General features: G+C 40.5%; 1 protein-coding gene across 1 annotated transcript; it reads right to left on the reverse strand.

Annotated features, from left to right (window-relative positions):
* Positions 1-2,612: 2,612 nt before the first annotated feature.
* Positions 2,613-18,818, reverse strand: LOC103772955 (double-stranded RNA-specific editase 1-like; the record flags this gene model as incomplete). Its single annotated transcript, XM_008940301.1, has 4 exons — positions 18,782-18,818; positions 10,135-10,209; positions 2,869-3,800; positions 2,613-2,656 (listed from the first exon to the last, which is right to left on the reverse strand). Coding segments are annotated over exons 2-4 (1,004 nt in total), but the record flags the coding sequence as incomplete, so codon positions are not given.
* Positions 18,819-20,548: the final 1,730 nt, after the last annotated feature.

Here is a 20,548-nt window from a genome sequence, read left to right on the forward strand (position 1 = left end):
AGCACCACCATCCCCTGCAAACCTCCCACTTCCCAATGCAGGGGCTGCTGGCAGGGAGGTGGCACTTGGGGTAGGGATGATGTGTGAGAAGAAGCTTTTGACCAGCCCAGTGTGGCTCTTGCTTTGGCTGAGTGCACCACAACGTTCTTTCCCGCAGAAATCAGATTTGGACTTTGCACTAACAGCTTCCAAAAACCTGGCCACATCGGCCTCCATGCTTCATCTATAAACATGTGACCCCTTTGTTTTCAGAAGTGATTTTAAAGGACTGTTCACATTTCGCTGTCTTCTCCAGTTCTCATCACTTACCCACTCCTGCAGACCTATGACAAGCCATGCACTTAAACTTTTTAATGATATTAATCAAAGTGTGCAGGAACATGCAGTTTTCTTCCATGGAAAAGAATCCAACTTGAAGGACACACATTTTAGAGCCCTTGGTAGGTCCTGTGGCTTATTGCAGACACAGAGGATGCCACCGCGCATCAAGGGGTGGGAGGTGAAGTAGGGATGGATACCCATGTACTAACCATAAAATGTCATCTTTATTTTGGAGAGGCAAGTCCCTACAATGCAAGACTGGTAAACTCTTCCATTTCAACACGCTCGCTGCCAAGGTGATAAATGCACAAGGGCTGATGTTTTCAGCAGGGCATTTTCATCCGCTCTGAGGCACGTGTTGGGTGACTTACTGGCTTTAACTCACTTTCCCAGCAAAGAGACTTCCCTCACCACAGGCAATGTTGCTTCATCCCTCACAAACAGTCAAGCTGTAAGCAAGCAGATAAGCTTGCTTTGGCAAAGCTGGTTTTAAATGTGCTAAACTACAGGATCAGCACCTCGATAACCCACTCTGCAGACCATAAGATTATCCCTGAACCCATTTTATAAGCTGATTTATGATGTTAACTGTGCTTCTGTACCATTTGATAGCTTGCACATTTTTCTGCATCTATTTTTTTCTGGTGTGCCTGCAGCTATCGAGAGGTGTGGGATAACAGATACCCATTTCAGCTGATACTCAGGACCCACATCTCTCCTCTTGACTCTTCCCACTCTATCCACTTTTCTCAGCACAAATTAACATACCAGCTACAGGCAGGTTTTGAAACTGCCACCCAGGCACTCAATTCCAACATCTTCATCGGCACAACCACACTGTACTTTTATTATTTTCACTAAGCATTCGGTAATTGGATTTTTTCTGCCCTTGCATGTTTCTAGCTTCCACTTTTTTTCCAAATCAACCAGCATTGTATCTGGTCTCTGGGTTTCAACAAATCCTCTGCCCATTTACATCATTCCCATACTCTCCAATGTTTGCAACTTCACCCACTTTAGGTTTACCTCCAAATTTAACACCTTTACACATCCTGAGTAAACACTTTGTGAAAATATAAAACAGAGTTTAAAAAAAAAAAAAAAAAAAAAAAAGATAAATAAAGCAGGACCTGGAAGCATCATAAATGCTTAAATCTGTTATTCATTATTAATACATACCAGACCAAAATCACTAATATGTAACAGACCTGATATAGTTCCAACAACTTGACAGCTAAGTATAATTAAAAATGGAGTGATACAACACAACAAAGTGCAGAAAGGATGACATCCTGATTACTAGCAGCTAATACTTTTTTTGGTGTCTGGGGCCAAATCTACTTTTAAAAGCACAGCAACGAATGTACTCTGAAATTACTGAATCTACTGAAGAAATCACAACTACCTGAAAATAAAGGAAACATTCATCAATATTGCAATATTTGTACAACATTAAAAAGAATTCCTATAGAATTTCTAAACAATGCATATTGTCCATGCATTTTCAGAAAACAACGCACTTAAATAGCCACAACATCCACATATACTCTTCAATCTGACATTTCAAAATCAGACGAGCATCATATAATTTTGATGAAATCTAAAGCAATGTTTGAGACAAAAAAGGTCAAAGTCTTGAAATTCTCATAATAAACAGAAAGTTGAAAAAAAGTCACAGGCAAGTATTTGAACTTATGCATACAATACCCTTAAAAAGGTGCAAGAGATGCAGTAGAAAGAGTTGAACAACATTTACTGTAGTTTGATTGGGAAGAAACACAAGCAAGCAAGTAAGGGAGAATTTTTTGTCATTAAAAAAATAATTTACGCTATTCTACCTACTTTAAATTTCTGGTCTATGTCTGGTATGTTTGATACTTTCTCTAGTTAACTTATTTGATTTAAACTATTTCTTGTTCAGATTTACTTGCCTAAATAAATTAAATAGACTTATTAATTGTTTTGATTAGAGCATAAACCTTTAGATGACAGCTACTTAACCACATGTCTTGGATACGTACACAGTGAGTGTTATTTACATGGTGACTGCATCAGTGTCTCTTAATCTGTCCCTGCCTTCCATTATGCAGCTCTGTTAATGCCAATAATTTCAGTTTGCAGAAGAGAACAATTTTCATCTCTGCTAAAACCTGTTGTATCAAAGAATAATTTTACTTAAAGCAGTAATTCTGACTTGAACTTTACCCAGGACAAGCAAGACAGAATTCAGCCTTTCCTCAGCACAAACCATAATCCAATCTGGCACTGCACTGTGCTTGGTGCTCTCTTACATGACATGATCAAGATTGAAAGCATCAGCCACAAAGCCTCCTCTCTGTCCAACACAATACAAAGAGTTCATTCAATTGTCAAAAGTTCTAAGTGGATAAAGCACCTAATACATACATGCACATCTATATCTATGCACACACATCTACAGAAGCTGAACAAAGAGTAAACATGCTGTCCGAGCTGACTCAATACACATGTCTTGGCTACTCTTGGTCATTACCCAAAGACTTCAACAAGCCCCAATGGGTTTCTTACCTGTGGCAAGTGTAACTGGAGCCCCTCACTGGGAATGGGCTGCCGAGATGGGGTCTGGTCCAGGTGCATGTTAAACAAGGATGCCAGGGCCAACTGAGCAGCTCGAGCTTTTGCCAGCTTTTTATTCCTTCCTGAGCCTTCAAAAGTCTGACCGTCCACCACCACAGCCATAACAAAGTTTTTGGCATGGCTCTCCCCACTCTCTGAGAGGAACTCATACTTCAGCCCTGGCCGCAGCTCATTGAGGATCATGACAGGGTTCTTCCCACTGGCAGAGGGGTAGGGCAGCGGCACGGGGAGAGGCGACTGCGAGAGGCTGCTGGCTACGGCCGACGATGGCAAACCGTAGTCCCCACTAGAGCTAAAGGACCCGTCCCCGTTGGACCCTAGGTAAAATGAAGCATCAGAAGGGACTGGTGTCTCAAACCCATTGAAAAGGGTGTCAGGGAAGTCTGCTTGGTCAGAGGTGAAGTCCGTGTTGACTGACAGAGTCCTCCCCATTGCCAGGTGGGCTTCCGAGGCATTTGGGAACTGGACGAAAGACCGCAGAGCCTTCTCGGCAGCGTGAAGCTTGGCTTTCTTTTTTGTTGGGCCAGACCCCTCAAATACCTGCCCATTGACTTCAACTGCCATCACAAACATGGGGGCGTGAACCGGCCCTGTCTGGGAGAGGAGCCTGTACTGTAAACCGGGTTTAATCTCATTGAGTTGCATCAGGGCATTCTTTGGCAGAACGGGGCCAGGCGTTTTCTTCCTCTTCTTCAGGCGAAATTTGGAGTGGCCATTGTTGCCCTCCTCCAAAGGACGCTTTCTGCTGCTGCTGCCACTGCCGTTGGAAAGCTGTGGCCCCTCCCCTGCGGCCTGCCTGCCACCGTCCTTGGGGGGAACGTTGTCCACATTGCGGTTTTCCTTAACGTCGGTGCTGCTCGAACCTGCGGTGCCCAGAAAGAGTAACTTACAATGCCTTCGTTGCAGGATCTTGTAAATGCAAAATTTATAGATTCCTTTATCTCTCTTTGTAACTGGGTAAGTGATGTGTGCTCAGAGGTTAAACGCTATGCAGGACAATCAGAGATAACAATGCAACACAACCTCTCAATAATTCAAGAAGTAATACACTAAAGAAAGATTTTCAGTTTCTGCATTTGATACAGTCATATAGCGATGAGACATCACAGCTTTTTTCTTTTTCCACGTAAATCATGCTGGCACCAATTTCTACACATAAGTTACGTTTGGCTAGAAAAATGCTTCAAACCAAAAATGTAAGTTACAGTAGCCTACAAACCAAAGAACTACCATTAGTTAAACGGAAAGGGATGCTTAAGACACATACTAGAGATACACATTTAATTCTACTTTATTCTTATTTTATTCATGTACCTTTTTTTCCCCCTCAGTAACCTTAGTTGCCCAAACTTAGAAATGACAAAAACTTGAGCCACGAAAAAATAGGCAATTCTTTGGTAGGCACCTCAACTGACAAGTGTTTGAATGCTTTTGTTTCTACTCAGCTATTCCATATTCTCCAAATTCAATTCTTTTTTACACTTTTCCTAGACTGATTTCACCTCACCCCAATTTGCTCAGGAAGCAAAGCTATCTACTGTGGCAATATGACCAGAAGACAATTTTATGTATTTCCCCACAGCCTTCTACTAAGAAAACTTACATTTGAGATTTACAAATTATTCTGCAATTCCTTGCTAAGTAAGAAAACTTCTGTCACCAAGTTACAAATGCCAAAATCATGATAAAAATCCTCTCAGGAACATGCAGAAAACAAGAAATGTGACAAAAGCTGTGCAATCACAGTGATGATATTTTAATGGGGGGAAAAAAAAAGGAATTGTAATGCTTAATTGTTTATTTACTAAAGCAGAAAGTTGGAGCACTGGTATGTCAAAGGTTTATTTAAAGAACTGTATTTGCTATAACTGATAAAGAAACTAAGAAGAGTATTTGTACTTTATATCGGCATTTGTGAATGAAAAGGCAAATTCAGTAGGCCAAGTATTTCTAACTCTTCTGTTCCAAACCTTTACAATATCTATATTACCTCTACACTGATACTAGGTGATAAGTATTAATTGAAATGAGAGCAAACCAAGGTGGAAGCTGTCTTTCACAGTGACAAATTTCAGCCACACTTTAAGTCTTCCTTAAGAACTGCCTACCACGCACACATCACCTCACCCAGGTTACAAAGCTGATGGAATGGTTACTAAATTTTCATTTATAACATCCTCCAGCAAAAGCTAGATAGGTTACTCCTTTCGGTGCTCGAAGAGAAGGAAAAAAAAAAAAAAATCAAAAGCCAAAGTAGGAACACATTTTGTTAAACCACAGTAGCACAAAGGATTGTACAGTACCGAACATTAAACTCCAGTCAATTACATTGGGTAAGACATGAAACACTAAATATTCTGAAGCATTTAATTGCTAGAAATCTGCTAAATTTAATAAAGTATTTCTTGGGATGTTTAGCCATGAATTATACTGCCTGCAGAATGTGTGCTATAGGGTCACAGCTGTAAATACACAGTGCTCATGCATACATATTCTTTACATATATATAGACACATATGTTGAAGGAATCTAAGGACAACAGAGTGAATTTTTAAACCTTTCCTTACAGTAAGTTTCTCACCTGAAGCTGTAATCTCCAAAAACTACATTTCATCTAAAATACCACTTCTGGAACACTGCTTTTACCAGAGACATCAGGAATTTGCTATCAACCAATATGACTTTTAGGCTAAACAGAAATCATTTAGTTAATGTTAATTATGGCCTCTGTTCTTATCTTTATTTTTATATGCAGGCTTCTAACAGCACCCGTGGAAATCACACAATGAAAATACAAGTTCAACAGACTCTAGATGAGCAGTAACAAAAAAGAACTTTGTATGCAAGTACAGCAGCTGGAGGAACTCCTTCATTCACCTCATGACACAGGTAGGGGAGGCGATGTCCTGACAGAGAGGGTGGACTTCTCGGAAGCAGGAAGGAACCTTGCGCGCTTACCTTGTCCCCATAGAAAAGAACAGGAGAAAACTACTCCTTGCCTGAGCGCTACTAGGCTTGTTAGCTTTGGAGGACCTGCAGGGTGGAAGCAACTAGGAGAGAAAGCAAGCAGGAAGCTAAGCACCCTAAGTCAAACCCCGAGAACATCAAAGTAGGCAAGTTTGTACTTGCCCCCCTGAAACTTTTCTAACTGCTTTACAAGACCTCATAAACTCTTGGTATCCAAAACGTCCTGGACAATGTTTCACAATTTCCTTACACCCTGCATGAAAACACCTCCCATTTCTTGCTTTGAACCTCCATCTGCTAGTCTCACTTAATGCACCTTTTGGTTTTCTACTTGCTAACTTTTCAGTTTGAGGACTCTAATATTAAACCCCCTGTGCTGCACATGATTTTACAGACATCTCTAGTATTTCAGCCTTGCCATCCTGCCTCTAGCTTGCAAGGCTGTCCCTCGTCCTGACATCATCTTTTTCTTCTCAGAGCAGATTCTTACTTCCCTGCATGCTTTCTGACACATGAGGGGCAGACCCACAGCTGGATACACTGCATATGTGCTCTTCTTGCTCTATTCTAGTCTTTGTGACTCAGGGAATAGGCTGGTTCAGAGACTGCTACTACTTTGGGGAGTTTCTCACTCATTCTAAAGAGAATGATGGAGAGCATCTTTGCTCCCTGAAAGCTCCAGCTGACTGAAGATCCCTTCATAGCTCAAGCTGGGAGCATCAACACTCAAAAGGAGCAAAATTTTGTTGCTGTAAAGCAGAAGTCATGGCAGACGTGGACCACCACTCCCTGCATGTTCTAAAAAACAACCTGGATGGTTTCAAAGTCTGTTGGTCTGATTTGGAGACCAGAATTAAGCTTTGTGCTGCCCCTATCACAACTAAAATAAGGCAGGAAAATGAGAACCATGAATGATAAAACAGTCTCAGAGAGGACAGAGCATAGGAATTAACTCAAATTACCATCTGAATTGTAAAAAAATCTCCATGTTCAGTAATGGACAGTTTTCATTATGCTTTCTTCTTTATTATTAAACTTTTATTGGGGTTGACAAGTGACCAAATGTTAATGTTTATACGTCTTGCCTCAGAAAGGTTCCACCATCTTGGTGGATCTCATAACATACGCAAAATCAACAGGTCAAAACCAGCCTATTCTTAGATTTTGAATACACTTTCAGTTCTGTGTGTTTTCCAGTCTTTAAATACACTTTCAAGGAATTAATGTTCCAGAGGGCCTTTTGAGGTCCATCATGTCTGCTGTGTATCCAACACTTTAAAATAGCTTTAATACGCATATAAACACTGGATAATGGGATCTTGTTTTCCTAAACATCAATACTACCTGAATACTATCAAGAATAAAAGATTTTTCATAAGACTGGCTTATGTTCTAGTCACTAAAAATAGTTGGCAGCTTTGACTAGAGATTTCACTGATGTCTGTAGAAGCTGCCTTGGTAAAAATCATAGCTGACAATATGACATGCCAACAACTTCAGTGGGAGAAAAGTCCTGCATAGGAAATTTTCATGCCAATAAGGAAAGAAATCTTCCCTCCAAGTGTGTTCATTTATTTTTGGTTTCACTTCCTGTAATTAAAAAGTGACTGTAATTAAGATGCTTTACCCTTGTGGAACTTTCGCTTCCTCCTTGCTGAGAGACAACACTCTCCCTGCTCTGTCTTATCTGGAGCACACTTAATTAAATTTAGATGACTCTTCACTGAACTGAGAGATGCTTCTAGCTACCTCTTAGGCTGCTGCTCTCATTTACTGGCCTGGGGAAATTCTAAATAAGTCATTTTTACACCAAAAAAAAAAAAAAGGCAGAAAAAAATGTGATCTCTTCTGAGCATCTGTTTTGGAAAAGGGGGGAAAGTGATCAAAGAAAATGGTCAGGACACTCACATGCTAGTGTCCCAAGTGTTCTGCAAAATGCCCCACTTCCCCCTTGCCCATACGGCAATTGATAAAAGGTAGCAAATTATTTCTACTGTATCGATACTTCTGCAAGGCTCTCTGACTTGATGCTGAGACAATATGCAGATGGGCTTCTAGCACAGATTCCTGGGGTGTTCAAAGCGCTGCGGACACACCCTCCAAGCAAAGCAACAGAAAACCAAATAAAAACCATTCTAAAAAAAAAATCTCACTTCAAATATCTTGTAACTTTTTTTTTATGTTCAATGGATGAAGACCTTAAAACCTGAAGGCTGAAATACTGTATTTTCTCAGGGACATTAACGTAACCTCATCACTGTCTTACATTTCAGCTGAACCAATACCATTTTAATTCTGGCTTCTGCAGAGCAATTCTAGTTATGCAACTGCAAGCTACAAATATTGCACGTTCTCACCTTCCTTTCCTGTAGGACACTTCTGCAGAAAGGAGTTACATAAAATAATAAAACATTTAATAGGCAACTTCTGATATCACACTTTGCAATCATAAGAGACAAAAATAGGGAAGGAAAAACATTTCAAACCAAATCTTTGCGTAGTGAAGAAGTTAGAGAATTTGAATTACGATTTCTCCCTCCCAGATCTGAGCATTTACCGTTTCAAATTCACAGTGTCTGCGTGGGCATAAGATGCAGGAAGGTCCTGCACCTTCTGCTAACTGGGATCATCCAAACAGACGTTTTAATCTGTAACTTCCTTTCAAAAACATGATACAGACAACATCTCAAAACATACTTCTAGGAGACAACTGTGTTTATACAAATGCATGCCCCAGACCTACAACAAGTCCATGGAGCCAGTCTCCTGATAATATAAAAAGTTTAGTGAATGATTTCCCACATGAATGCACTAACACACACACAAAAAAAACGAAGCAGACAAAAACAGAGTATTTTGCTTAAGGACATGTACAGAATGCCCCTGTAAAGAGATGGCATTTTCTCCAGCTCAGGAAGGCACCTTTTATTCTGCCCTGATCCTTATTGAGGGAATATAACTCAACATAATTATATATATACATATATCAATATGTCTCAATAACTCCTTACTGAGATAAGGGCATGTTTTATCTGAAAAACTATCTTACGTGAATTATGTGATTATAGCTCTTATTGTTTTGAAGTCCTTGTTAACAAAAGTACTTTTAGAAACAGCTGTATCATCCATCTGAAGTAATTTCTTCCATGCCAAGGAAAAGAAAGCACTAGTAGGAATATTCCAGTTGAGTTCACTGTTTGAGCTGAAGAAAAAAAAAGATGCATTCTAGTCCAGATAATATTTTTAGGGCTTGGGGGGAGTGGAGGTGGAGGGGTGGGAGGTGTTTGCCAGGGCTTTGTTTAAACACGATGATCTAACTTCTTTATCTCCCAATAAAAATATTCTGTAACTCCTTCAGACTGAACTACAACTCTTAGGTTTCAAAGCCTCCAGCACTCCTGGGCTTTGTCAGCTTTGCCAGAGATGCACTGTTTAGCCTCTGTCACTTAGGGGAAAAATAAGCACATTTGTTATTTTTACAGTCAGGCAGAGCACATCAGCACAGCAGCAACAGAATGTTTCTCTCATTCACAAAAAAAGATAGCTGAAAGTCCAATAAGTAAGAATATGGTTATAATGTTTTAATGAGGACACTTTCCTCCACAGGCTATCAGATTTTAATTATACCACAGAGTTGGCAACTGTGCAGCACTTCACCAGTGTATGCACCAAGATGATCGCTATATTTGACTATTTTTGTCCTTAAATGCACTTTAATAATTCAGTAGCTCAGAGTTAGAACAATCAGCATCTAAATGAGCATAATCAGGATGCAAGACCTCCTAGCTCCTCCTTTTGCTCTTCCTTCCTTTATTTCTTCTTTCCCTCATTTATTTTATACACTTCAACTCCATCTCCTTCATCTCAGTCCTCCCTTTTGTCCATTCCTTAACCCTCAGCATCAGCACCACTGGTATTCTCCCCTCTCTTCTTCATTGCTGGTTCAAAACATGAAAATATTTTGTTTGATTAGTGAGTTGTTGGAAGAAAAATATGAGACAAAAGCTATAACTAGACTAGAGTATAACTAGAGTATAACCATTTGTACTTAAAATACTTCTGATGCAAAAGCTCCAATTCACACTTCTGTATCATATTTAAAATATACAAAGAAACAATTTACATCTGTGCATCCAAAGATTCTTCACAGTCTTCCCTATACTTGTGAGAAAAAAATCACCTTCAGAAATTATCACATTGTTTATTACTTTGTAAACAAACACATCTTACTCATGTTTTCTTCATCGTCTGCATCCATTGTGAAATATTTTTGCTGGTTTCTTGGCTGGCGGAGACTGCTTCTGTCTGGAAAACAAAGTGGGATATTTAAGCTTTAAGGAACCAACATACAAAGTAAAACATTAATTTATCTTTAAAAGCAGTAGCCTGGGTACTGGCTTTGCTTTGGGCTGTCCAAAGTTTTTGCTCAATTTTCACACAGTATTTCCCCCAACTGCCTATTTCTGGAGCTGAGGTGCATTCTGCAGAATTGTGAATTTGACAAGGTTTGGAAGAATTTGGATTTTTGTATGATGAACTACAATATTTGTTATCTTAAAGAGTATGTAAATTACTTTATCTCACTACTGTTTGGTTTGGCGTTTTTTTTTTTTAAACTCCAAAGGTATGTCAAATCCTCTCTGCAGGTTCAGACAATTCAAGCAGTCAAAACACTAAAGATGCCGTTTTTCATCCAGCACCAAGATGACAAATGTCATCTTTGATTTGGTTAAATCCTGATCCAAGATCCTTCCTGAAACTGAGATGATCATCAACAAACAAAAAGATGTAGCCCCATATCAGGCAAAGGACAGAGAGGGTAATGTAACCCTCTCTCCTATGTGTGGACCCTCTTACTACTGAAATGTATAGATGTTATTGCATATAGTTTATCAGGCTCTGAGAAAACATTTTATTAGTCACAGGGGCTTCAGTTTCAAGAGAGATCAACCTGAAGGTGAATATAAGCATCTGACACATAGCACATGTCATCTACAGAGCTTTTTTTTTTTTGAAAGAAGGCAACACTTCAACACAAATTAACAGCACTAATTTAAGGAGTTCGTGGTTTGGTTTTGCTTTTTTAACTATTCCAGTTCATTTTTTCCTTAAAGCTATCCAAGCAGAATCACAGAATGTACTGGGTTGGAAGGGACCTCTAAAGGCCATCTAGTCCAACCTCTAAGTCCCCAGAAAGCTATCATGTTATCCTCTCAAATCCTACCCCAAAGCTCTCTCCTGCTACAATGCCCAACAGTCTCAGAAACTGCTACCCCAGAGCAGGTCTGTAAACTCACATCTCACTGCAACACTGTTTAACACACCGTTTGTTCCCTCCCACACGGCTAACTGACAGGCTCGCTCCCCAAGATGTTCATGCCTCATTTGACACAGCACAAGACAGCTCCAAACCCAACACAAATCCATTTTAGAATCAGAGGACCACTGACATACTTTAGGTGGGTTATTCCTCATCTGAGCTAACATACTCCTGATGACCTGAGGGGGATGCAGAGCTTCCCATGGAGTTTTATCCCAGCTGCAGGCTACAGCAGCCACAATCCTGGCTACGTCACATCAGGCCAGCTAGCAGAGTCCCCATCTCATGACAGCATCTGTCCCAGTGCAACAACAGGGGAACAAACAAACCAGACCTTAAAGATGACATAAAATGGTGTGCTTTACTAAGAGTAAAACAAGTCACCTCAATTGCTCTTCATTTAGACAAGTCAGAAAAGTCTTTCAAACATACAAGTGGGAGTTGATCAGAGCTCCCTTTCTTTCCAACTTCAGCAGCATCTGCACTTCAGCCACAGCTGTGCTGACCGGAGCGGCAGAGCTGCCGCTACTGCTGAACACGGAAAGAACGACCACTCTTTTCACTGTGCGTGACTGTGTTGCTACACCAAACAAGAAATTTCCAATGTGTGTATTATTTACCCTTGGTAAATATATGTTTTATTGCTTTTCTTGCAGCACTACCTGTCCCTAGCCCCAGCGTCACCAGGGGACGGAGCAGCAACACTTGAATCAATGTCAGCTGCACAAGTGCCAGCAATAACTGACAAACATCAGAAACACACAGAAGAAGGGATGACAGAACTGGGATTGGAAGAGTTATTTTCCAGAGAAGGTCAAAAGAAGCCTCTGCAGCTTGGAGACAACTATTGTCATGTAGGAAAGGAGGACAGGACAATAGGACAACCAGGAGCCTTGCTTTGTTGTTTCTGTTTGTTTGTTTGTTTGGTTTGGTTTTTGGAGCACTACACAAATAAAGAACCAGAGACACAGAGCTGTTAAGATTTCCCCAGTCCCACCTAGAAAGCAACAGCCTTTGGAAAGATGACACCACGTCAGAAAATCTGAGACCTTGCCCTTGTGCATACTCTGAACATGCGCACGACACTCAGGAGGGCTTATGGCACCAGCTGGGCTCCCTGCAAGGCAACAGCTCAAGGCAGGCTACCATCAGACAGGCAGAATCATGCCTGTCTGCTCCAGGTCCCTTTAAGACCTGGGAACACCTTTGGCACTGAAAGACAAAGTGTGCCCCGCTTCCACTGCAGCAGTGCCAGCTCAGGCATCTCCCTTGCTCCTGGTCACTGTCCTCGCTAAAGCAAATGGACAGAACGAGGGGAGAGGATCATGCAAATCACATAAGCCTTTTTCCCTTAAAGAGATTACAAATTCAAGCAGAACTCTTGCTAAAAAGGCCACTTTTATTTCCTCTATAAAAGCTGCTTAAATTAGCTTTCCAGTTACCATAGAGAAAGCCCGATTCCAATCTCATTAACTCCATACTATCAATAAGGCTATAACTCTTGCCCTGCTAATATTACCAGGTTACCTACTGTGTATATTATGGACAATATTACACACAGTTATGTATAGCAGTGAAGAGGAAACATTCCTCTACAGTAAAAGAAGCAGCAACACTCATTCCGTGTAGATATGCAGCTCAGATGCCACAGTCAAAGTATATTCAAACTCCAGCTATGCTGGAAAGGTATAAAAATTGTGTCTGTGAAAACTGAATCTTTCTGTGGACAACAGAAAGTAATGTTTATGCAAATTGAACTCAGGCATATTTATTACTTAAAAAGTAAGCATTTCAAATATGTTTGAAAAATGTTGAGATGCTTCTAAAAGCACTGTATTCCAAAAGATATTCTGTTTTCCAAGCTTGTGAGTTAAGGATATCAGTTAAGGATAAATTTTCCTTGACTTGTGTTACTCTTAGTAAAACACTAATTCATGTCAACTCTAAATTTTCTTTGGAAACTTATCAATTAATGAATTAAGAGAAGGACCTGGAAAGTTGCTGAAAATTTGACTTTCCTTTTGAGTAAAGATTCTTTTCAGAATTATTTCTTTCAATGAGTATGAAAAAGTAAAATAAAATATGCCCAAGATAAAAAAGTGCTTTAAAGGCTTCAGGCAGTTGAGGTATTCCTAAAGGTCACAGGCAGCTTCACATGGATTTTAAAAAGTCTGCACCCCCACCACATACACACAGCACAATAAAGATTAAAAGTGTAAGCAGGTGACTGTGAAATTCTTATGTGACCAGAGTCAACTGTAATTATCACTGTGCCAGGCCAGAGATTTTGGGAGACTGCTGATGCAAGTATCAGGTCCATGCCTAAACTAGAAGAAAAATAGGAAGAGGTTAGATCTCTTGATTTGTCACCCTCAGAAGGACACTGCCCAGCAGCATTCATTCCTCACAGCCCAGACAGAGCCTCAACACTGTCCTAACAAACCCCTTTCACATTTGCTGCTGCCCAAACTCACAGGAAGGGTAGGAAAATGAGAAAAGCCTGTAGCAAAAACTGGGCAGCTGACACAGAAGCCAGCTTGCTCTGTGCTGTTCCTCAGATATTGCTTAAAGCCTATGTATTTATTAAGATAAGCCTTCATATGGCTGTTGAGACTAACTACAAGTCTTGGTGCTTTGCTAGGTAGGCTCAGACCTGGCTTAATTTTTCCATTAGTTTCAGCCTTGGTGATTATTTTTGAAGCACAGTATAAAGAGACTCTTTTTACCTTCCAGGGAAAAAAAAAAAAAAAAACCACCAACAAATAACCAGTGTTCTTCCTGAAGTACTAGAACTGCTAAGGAAACATTCTACTGTACTGCCACATTTGCATTATATAGCATCTGCACAACTCCAGTGAAACAAAAGAGGAAAATAGTTGACTGTAATCAACAGGACCTGTAAATAAGTGTCACTTTAGCACATCAAACTGGCTCCAGCTACTCCTGTAGCACCACTGTGTGCTCAAGGACAAAAGACTTGGAAAATTCCTGTTTGATTTACCACAGAGGTGATCAGGAAGGTACCTGAGCCGAGCCAGAAGAGCTGTGCATGTGCCTCTCACTGCTGTACCAGGGCCAAGCCCTCCTGAGGAGCTGGGCTGTCACTCTGGGCTCAGCACCACGTCCCTGCAGCTGAACACCCTGTTCCTCCAGCCTGAAGCAGAAGAAAGGCAAGCTCCTGTCTGCTAAAAGCACAGGTAAACAGGAATGCATAAATTATTGTAGACCATTGGTTGCATTACTGAAGCTTACACAAGACAGAATTTACACAACTATTTTTTTAAAATTTAAATAAGGGTGCTAAACAGATTTTGGAAGCATCAGTTAAGATACAGATCCAGGAAGGCCAGCTGACAGAAGAGGCACACAAGGCACATGAGAGATGCAGTGCTAGATAAATAAATAATGGAACTGAATGACACTAAGCTGTCCATCCACGTTTTCTGGTGAAGTGTTTGCATCCTTTTAAGATTTAACCACGTGCATTTAAGAGTTAGACTAAATACATTCTTGGCATATAATGAATGACCACATTTCCTTCCAATCCTTTCCTTATAAGAAAATACACTTGAGAAAAGTTGGCAGTGCTTAGCATTTTCTTCCAGCACTCAGGACTGCAACAGTGGATTAATCCTGTGTTGCTCTCTTTGCTGACCTGCTCTTTTGCAGAACTTACCTAGCACAGACCCCAAACGAGTAAGCTTGTGCTTTCCCATGCTTTGTTTCCCTAGAGGTTGTGCTGCAGGCACCAAAACTCACCCTGTGTGGAGCAGAAAGGGTTCAGGAAAGCGTACGGAGTTGGGCTGTGCCACCTACGTGATTCCACTGCTACACTTCAACCCAACAACTGCACACAAAGCTGCATGCACACCATATTCCCAGGCAGGGAAGTGCTAGTAAAAGAAGTACTAACACATCTGTTATATTTTAGTACACTAACAGATACAGATTAATGGTTTAGGGACTCCACAAGCATCCACAGACTCCTCCCCTTGCTTGGCCAACAACTGCTCACCTGTTCTAGAGTGATCCTACATGACCTTACTCAAAAACTGTTCCACCAAGGATAGGATTTGGCTTTTAGGCCTAAGGCAAGGAGTAAAACACACTTGAAGTCTCTCTTTGAGCACCTCAGATGGGAAGTCATGCATTTTGTGAGGTGATAACTCCCCTCACATCACTACAGCAAGACTGTGTGCATTTTATACAAGTAACACATTACTGATTTTTTTCTGTTACAAATAACTTGTAAGAACCACTCCTTTAAAGTCAAAAATACTCTTAAGAGAATTAATTTTATATGTTTATGACTAAGTCCAAATAGCATCTATTTTTCCTAGTGAATAACATTCACATAGCATGTGTAACATGTAGGAGACAGTCCTTAGCTGGGGCTGAGAGGCTGAGCTTCTTAGCACTTTTTGCACATATATTAATTAGGAGACTGATCTTCCAAACTTTCTCCCACGGAAGTCCCTGGATTTTATGTTTTGTTTTCAATATGGCTTCCAAAGGTACAGGATTAGGTAACAAAAAAAGATTTCTAAAAGCCCTTCCATATAAAATATGACGCACATATGCTTTCAGAAACTGGGGGCAATTTGTTTCGGAAAAAGGACTGTGAAACCAGGCTGCTCACAACAGAAAAGAGCTCCCTCGCTTGCCAAGGCATGCTCGATTACTTCTGAAACCACTAGTAATTCAGGTACCATTTCACATGGAAGAAGGAACAGCAATTTTTGACTTCTTTGACCTTCCAAACTTTTATTCAGGCAGCTTTCACAATGCAGCAAAACTGCAATAATAAACTCATTTGCTGCCTGTCCATAACCCATTCAGCAACAGACTCCAGATACCTTTCAGGTCCCACAGGCACAGAGTCTCTGCACAGCTTCAGTACTGAGGCTGGGTGGTGGTATCTGAGCAAGGACAGCTTCCAGAAGGACTCCACTGAAGATGTCTATTCCTTTAACAGCAGGTGAGAATAAACTCTCAAGTTTTGTTCCTAAATCCTGCTCTGGGATAAGTGACACAACTAAAGCAACACTCTGAGAGCACTGGAAAAACTTTTATATTGGGAAAAAATAAGGGAAAAAACTTAATTGCTGCTCAGATATTTAGGGAGCTTTCAAAAACAACAATAAGGAATAAATGACATAAATATTAGTTCACTGATTTGGGTCAGTGCATATACAACATGTCATATGTGGAATAGGACTGTGGAGAAAGCCTGTGGCTCGGAGCAGGAACTGTTTTCTCTCACGTATACTGCTAAAAAAAAATTCAGGTTTCAACCATACTGCACTGGTGTTGTACAGGGGCTTTTTGCTTTGAACTTGGAGCTACTAACCAAAGTCCAGCTGTTAGCTAAGTACACTCACTTAAGCCAAGTGATTCTGCATAGCAACAGACCCTGCAATGTCGGACTACAAGAAGCACTGCAAAAAGCTTTCCTTTGCTAAATGCACTGCGTGCCAGCCATGTCCAACAGCCAAATGAAATCTAAATGTATGCTAATTTAAGTAAAGTATATTTATGCTTTTAACCCTCTCCTGGTTTTGAAGGCTCTATTTATATGCTCTATTGTGTTTTTTCTGAACATAGGTAGAACACCAGAAGTACTTCAAAGTGTACTAGCCAACAATACAGTATTTGCTTTTTTTTTCCCCACCCCCAAGAGACCACTTGAAAGATTTTAAACAAAATGTTAGCAGCACTATAGCAAGTAAGTGCTTCATGACTACAGAGAGGGATAACTTGTGTTTCTTTTGTTTAAATAGTCTGTGTATTCACAACACAAAAAAAGTTGTGAAGGACCCTTTCCACAACTATCTTGCTTTATCCTCATAAAAAATATACAACCTCTAATATGTATGCGGTTAAATATATAATTTCCATAAATATATTGCACAGTCTGCATGATTAGAAAAAAGCAGGTTAAAAGTTGAGTGCAAGGAGGCAAACGCCGCACATCAGAACAAAACCACAACATTCAGTTTTAACATGTACATTTGAAGCAGTAAATCCCATGTCTTCTACTTCAGAGATTCAGCACCCACTGAGGCAACAAGGAGAAACTGCATTGCCCTCTCTCTAAAGAAAAAGCAGTTCTCCAGGGGAATTCTGTTGTGTGCCTACACATCTCAACCATTTCCATCCCACCTGCATCACTGAATTAGGAACAAAGAGACACTAAACAACTGAGGTGTCCTCCATCAAAACCGCAGAGGTAAACGAACCCAAGTGAGACCAGGAGCTAGACAACAAGACTGATGGAAAAGTTCAGTGGCTTCTCGATTCCCCCCTGTACCACCCAAATCACCACAACAAAGCCAGCCTGGGATACTGTGAATTTATAGCTTGTGCTAGATAGGGTTTTGTGTCTAAGTATTTGTGAGTTCAACCTGGAGACCCTATAACTGTGGCATCTATAATTCCTTCCGATCTAGGTTCCCCAGACATCAGGAGGCTCAAGGTCATGGTGGAGCCCTTCCACCAGACACAGCATTTATCCAATCTCTCCTTTACCCAGCACTCTTCACAAAACCCAGGAATTATCTTTAACAATTTATTATCTACAGGTACCAACCAGAGTCACTTCAAATCAGGTAAGTTGGAAAGCTGCTGAGGAAAGGCAACAGAGGACAAAAAAGAGCTTGATCACAGAACACAAAAGAAGCTTACTACTATTATTTTCTTTTTAATATATTACATGAAAAGCTATATGCACCAAAAACATTCTTGCAAGTCTCATTTACTGACAGAATTGGCTACTGTTATCAGCTTACTTTACACACTCTTTGAAGAAACAGTCAGACACCATATTTTGCTAAGTACTTTAAGTGATGTTTTTTCTACTGCATGCAATTCACATGTTTTCCACCCATGAAGGTGGCACTATAGGCCAACAGCAGTTTTCCTTGAAGTTTTGTGTAGTGCAGCAAGAATGAATATAAATTAGCAGCGACAGCTAGATGTGTACAGGCTAATTACAGCCTGAGCATTTGCTCGGCACAGCAAATCTCAAAACAAAGCTGTTGGCTGCACACCAGGAACCCCAAGAGCTGATACCACATGCCTCAGCTTGCAGTTCAGCTCCTCAGGTGATTAAATTCACTCCAACAGCACCATCTACTGTTACACTGCATAAATAATTGATTTTACATCTATTTATCCCTTAACCAAGGAAGTCTAGAGCGGCATTAGGAGACACGTATAAATTGGACATATTTCCTCCTTTCCCACCACAATCAGTTTACTTTATTCATATGGATTGAATAAACATTTGCATCCAGAAGGTTAAGTCATTTTTTGTAACACGTACATCAATTTGATAGTTAGATATTTCTTAACAATATTTTCTCTATTTTTGAACTGTACTGATACAGTATCTTTGAAGTGACTCAGTGTACAAACATAAATAAAAGCTAAATATAAGATAATAAAGATTTAAAGAACTTTAAATACATTAAGATTAATTCTCTCCTGTGAGTTATGACCTGAATCAATCAATCAGAAAATAATCTTGCAACATATTTGGAAATACGATGTGCTTACCTTTTTAACTAGAGACACATGCTGATACTGCAACCTGCAAAAAGAGGAAACATGGTTAGTAATTTTTTCTTTCACAAATTTAAGTGCATTACAAGTGACAACTCCTGACTTTAAAATGGAAAAGTTTCTGATTCTCTGAGAGTAATAGTGTATACTGAAGACACGGGCACAGAGACAATTCCCTTGTAACCCCAGCAAATGGAGGGAGATGAACAAATTGGACATTCCTGGCTGGGAGGAAAATATTAAAAATAAATAAATAAAAATCAAGACTGAAGATGCTTAGCACTTGGGGCCAGGAGAAATATCCCGAGGTACAGGCAGTTATTTAGCAGAACCCAATCTATAATCTGTGCACCTTCTAGCAGAAAGGGTAAAAAAAACCTGTCTGAAAATGGCTTGAAACTAAAAACAACAACTTCTGCCTTAACACGGTCAGCTTATCCTGAAAGCAAACCTAAAGTTCTCACCCTGTTAGGTTTTTTTAAAAGGTAGACCATAGGAATATTGTAATCAGCAATTTTATTAGGAATAGTGCAATCAGCAGGACTAGAGAAGTGATTGTTCCACTGTCCTCAGCACTGGTGAGGCCACAGCTTGAGTACTGGGTTCAGTTTTGGGCACCACAGGACAAGAAGGACATCAAGGTTCTAGAGAGGGTGCAGAGAAAGACAACAAAGCTGGTGAAGGGTCTTGAGGATAAACTTGATGAGGAGTGGCTGAGGGCACTGGGGTTGTTTAGCCTGGAGGAGGCTGAGGGGTGACCTTATCACTCTCTACAGCTACCTGAAAGGAGGTTGCAGGGAGGTGGGTGGTGGCCTCTTCTTACAAACTGCAACTGACAGGACAAGAGGAAATGGTATTAAGTTATGCCGGGGAAGGTTTAGGTTGGACATTAGGAAAAACTACACCCAAACGGTTACCAAGGACTGGAAGAGTGCCCAGGGCAGTGTTTGACTCGCCATCCCTGGCTGTATTTAAAAGCTGTCTAGATAGGGTGCTCAGGGCTACGGTGTAGAAGTGGCCTGGTAGAGATAGATAATGGTTGGACTCTATGAAGTCAAATAATGGTTGGACCTCTTAAAGGTCCTTTCCAACAATAGTGATTCTGTGAGAATCTGTGATCTTAAATTTTATTCTTAGTTGTTGATTTTAGTCCATACAAACAACACCTCACACTACAACCCCCTTTACAAACACCAGTTTCTTGATACTGGCATCTGCTTGCATTTTCTGAAAGTGCCTGCACACTGCAAAATCCCTCAACTCCCAGCAGCAGGGTGGGAAGGAAGAGGCAGAGGTAGGGTAAGAAGGATACAACAGGATAACGGGAGGACTAATGGTGCAAGAAATTCTTTTATTTCTATGAATACATACAAACTGTACAGCTGTTCAGTCAGGAACAGCTGGCTTTATTTTTACACCGTAACCTCATAGCAACAAGCAAATATTTATGTAACTTTATCAGTGTGAAGATACACTACTCTAAAAGGCTTCAGGAAGTCCCAGAAGCTATTTCTAAAGCCTCTTCATTCAAGCTGCTGCGTTCTACCAGCAGCTAATTAGAGTAAGAACACCGCCTGTACCTGCACAGGGCTTACAGATCTGCACCTTGAAAAGACAAGTCTCTGCTGCTGCACTTCACACAAAGGGGTGCTGGTACCCTACAAAAATTTTCGCTAATTTTAAGTTACACAGCATAGGTATGGAGAATACAAACTAGTATGATATATGCATCCATGGAGTCATGGAGGAGAATGAAAGGGA

The sequence above is a fragment of the Merops nubicus genome, unplaced genomic scaffold, assembly GCF_000691845.1.
Source record: "Merops nubicus isolate BGI_N331 unplaced genomic scaffold, ASM69184v1 scaffold52005, whole genome shotgun sequence".
NCBI lineage: Eukaryota > Metazoa > Chordata > Aves > Coraciiformes > Meropidae > Merops > Merops nubicus.